The 2,094-nt window shown below is 60.0% G+C and overlaps 1 protein-coding gene across 1 annotated transcript in view; it reads right to left on the bottom strand.

The window, feature by feature from the left end:
- LOC109926383 (ubiquitin-like modifier-activating enzyme 1) overlaps nt 1-2,094 on the bottom strand; it is an 11,680-nt gene that overhangs the window by 1,810 nt on the left and 7,776 nt on the right. The window contains exons 9-11 of the mRNA XM_048619936.1: nt 1,784-1,915; nt 1,340-1,420; nt 328-487 (exon numbers count right to left, since the gene is read on the bottom strand). Of these exons, the coding sequence (XP_048475893.1) occupies nt 328-487; nt 1,340-1,420; nt 1,784-1,915 (373 nt within the window). The remainder of the gene's footprint in view (nt 1-327; nt 488-1,339; nt 1,421-1,783; nt 1,916-2,094) is intronic.

Here is a 2,094-nt window from a genome sequence, read left to right as displayed (position 1 = left end):
CCCCCCCCCGCCACCCAAACAGCCCAACGAAAAACTGATCCATCTCAAAGCCTTTGGAATTCCTGGCGAGCCTCTGCTTTTAACAGGTTTATTTTGGCATGGGGGTCTGTGCCGTGGGTGGGGGGAGCAAGGGGGTCCGCTCTCCCCACTCCTTCGTGTCGCCACCGCCCCTGACAGAGAGGTCTGCACCCCGCTGTTCTCTTCCTGAACAGACTGCGGTCAAACCCGTCCATCCTCTCAAAGCCCTTGCTGCTTCAACCCAGCTGTTTTGGGGGGGGGCGCGCGGAGGAAGAGGAATGACGCAGGCCAGGCTCCCCCCTCCCCGACTTACCGTCACGTCCCAGGGCCGGAAGAGGAACTGCCGATTCAGGTTGGACTTCTCGATGGTGTCCATGTCGGTCACGGTGAGCTCGCCTCCCTCTCCGCAGGCCAGGCCCATCATGGCAAAATTCTTCAGCAGCTCACAGCCAATGGCGCCAGCGCCGACCTGAGCACAGAGACGGGAGTCAGCTGCGGACACCGCGCTGGGCCCCCCGCCCCGCAGCGCAGGGGCGAGGGGTGTAAACGTCCCGACATTCAGGGAGACCATCTCGTCACCGGGTGCGAAACATGGGAGTGTCAGGCCTCGCACCCCTCCCACTAAATTCAGCAGGATCCCAGTTGACTCACTCAGTAGCCCCCCCACCCCAATTCAGCAGGATCCCAGCTGACTCAGCTCCCCCCTCCCCCACTGCCCTACCCTCAGAGACGCTGATGGTTAAGCAGAACCGGGGCCCGCTGGGATTGTCCAGGTCGAACCGAGACATTTGGAACCACGTTAACACACACACACAGAGCACGTGGAGCTGGGGGAAACGCAGCAGGCCGGGCAGCATCAGAGGAGCAGGTGAGTCGACGTTTCGGGTCGGGGACCCTTCTCCAGCATCGGCAGTTCTTGCCGTCTCCGAGGGAGTTCTAACCCCACCGCCAAGCCTGTTCCACGGAAAAGGTTACCCTCCTCCCTCTGGAAAGGCCTCAGTGGATCTCTGTCCCACTGCAACCCTCTGGTGATCTCCTCAGCCCCGAGACATATTTAAACAAACCTGGTGCTACAGCCACATCTCCTTTCTCAGTTCCCTTTTCTGAAGAAGGGTCCCTGACCCGAAACGTCAGCTTTCCTGCTCCTCTGGTGCTGCCTGGCCTGCTGTGTTCATCCAGCTCCACGCTGTGTTATCTCTGACTCTAGCATCGGCAGTTCTTACTATCTCTGTTTGATCGAGTTGGGGTGGGTAGCGGGGGAAAGACGGATCAAAAGGGGCAAAGGGGGAGCGGGTTGAGGGGTTGACTGGGCTGTACTCACCAGGAAGTATTTCAGCTGGGACAGTCTCTCCTGTAGAGCTGTGCCAAACACTGCGATCTGCCCGTCGTAGCGACAGTTCCTCTAGTGAGGGAGGGAGAGGAGAGAAAGCAAAAAGGAGGCATTTCGGTGGCGGGCAAGGAAAACATTTGTCCGAGAATCGAGGGGTGGCAGGGCACCTGTCCAAAGACAACGAGGTTCCCCGAAGACAGTATCTACGGAAAACAGCCTTTGTGTTGCTGAACCTGCAGTATCAGTGACCGGGCAACGGAGGGGGCAGTGCTGAGGTCACTTTCGAGAGCAGCGTGCCCACCCTGTGCCCCCACCCCTCGCAGGCAGAGACAGACACACACACACACACAGGGCCGATGCAGTACGCTGACACTCTGGCCCCAGGTTCCCAGGCCCAGCTACCATGGGTGACCTGGTGACGGCGCTGGCACTTACCAAGCTGCAGGTTTCGGCGTTGAGCGAGCTGTCATCGTCCTCGGGCAGACATTCAACCGCATCGAAGTACATCCATTGCATGATGGGAGTGAACTTGCCGGTACAAGACTGGAAATGGAAGCGAGAGTGCGGCTGTGAGCGCAGGGCCAGGTAGTGGCCAGGCCAGAATGCACCACCAAACCAGCTACCCCCCCACCCACCCCCCACATGCAATCCCCAGCAACAGCACACTCCCACCGCCCCCGCACACGATCCGCAGCTAACCCCCCACCTCCGTACGGAATCTCCCGTACGCAATCCCCAGCTCCCCG

The sequence above is a fragment of the Rhincodon typus genome, chromosome 44, assembly GCF_021869965.1.
Source record: "Rhincodon typus isolate 14 chromosome 44, sRhiTyp1.1, whole genome shotgun sequence".
Classification (NCBI taxonomy): Eukaryota; Metazoa; Chordata; class Chondrichthyes; order Orectolobiformes; family Rhincodontidae; genus Rhincodon; species Rhincodon typus.
Note: the sequence above shows the minus strand (reverse complement) of the source record. Positions and strands in the feature narration are given on the sequence as shown.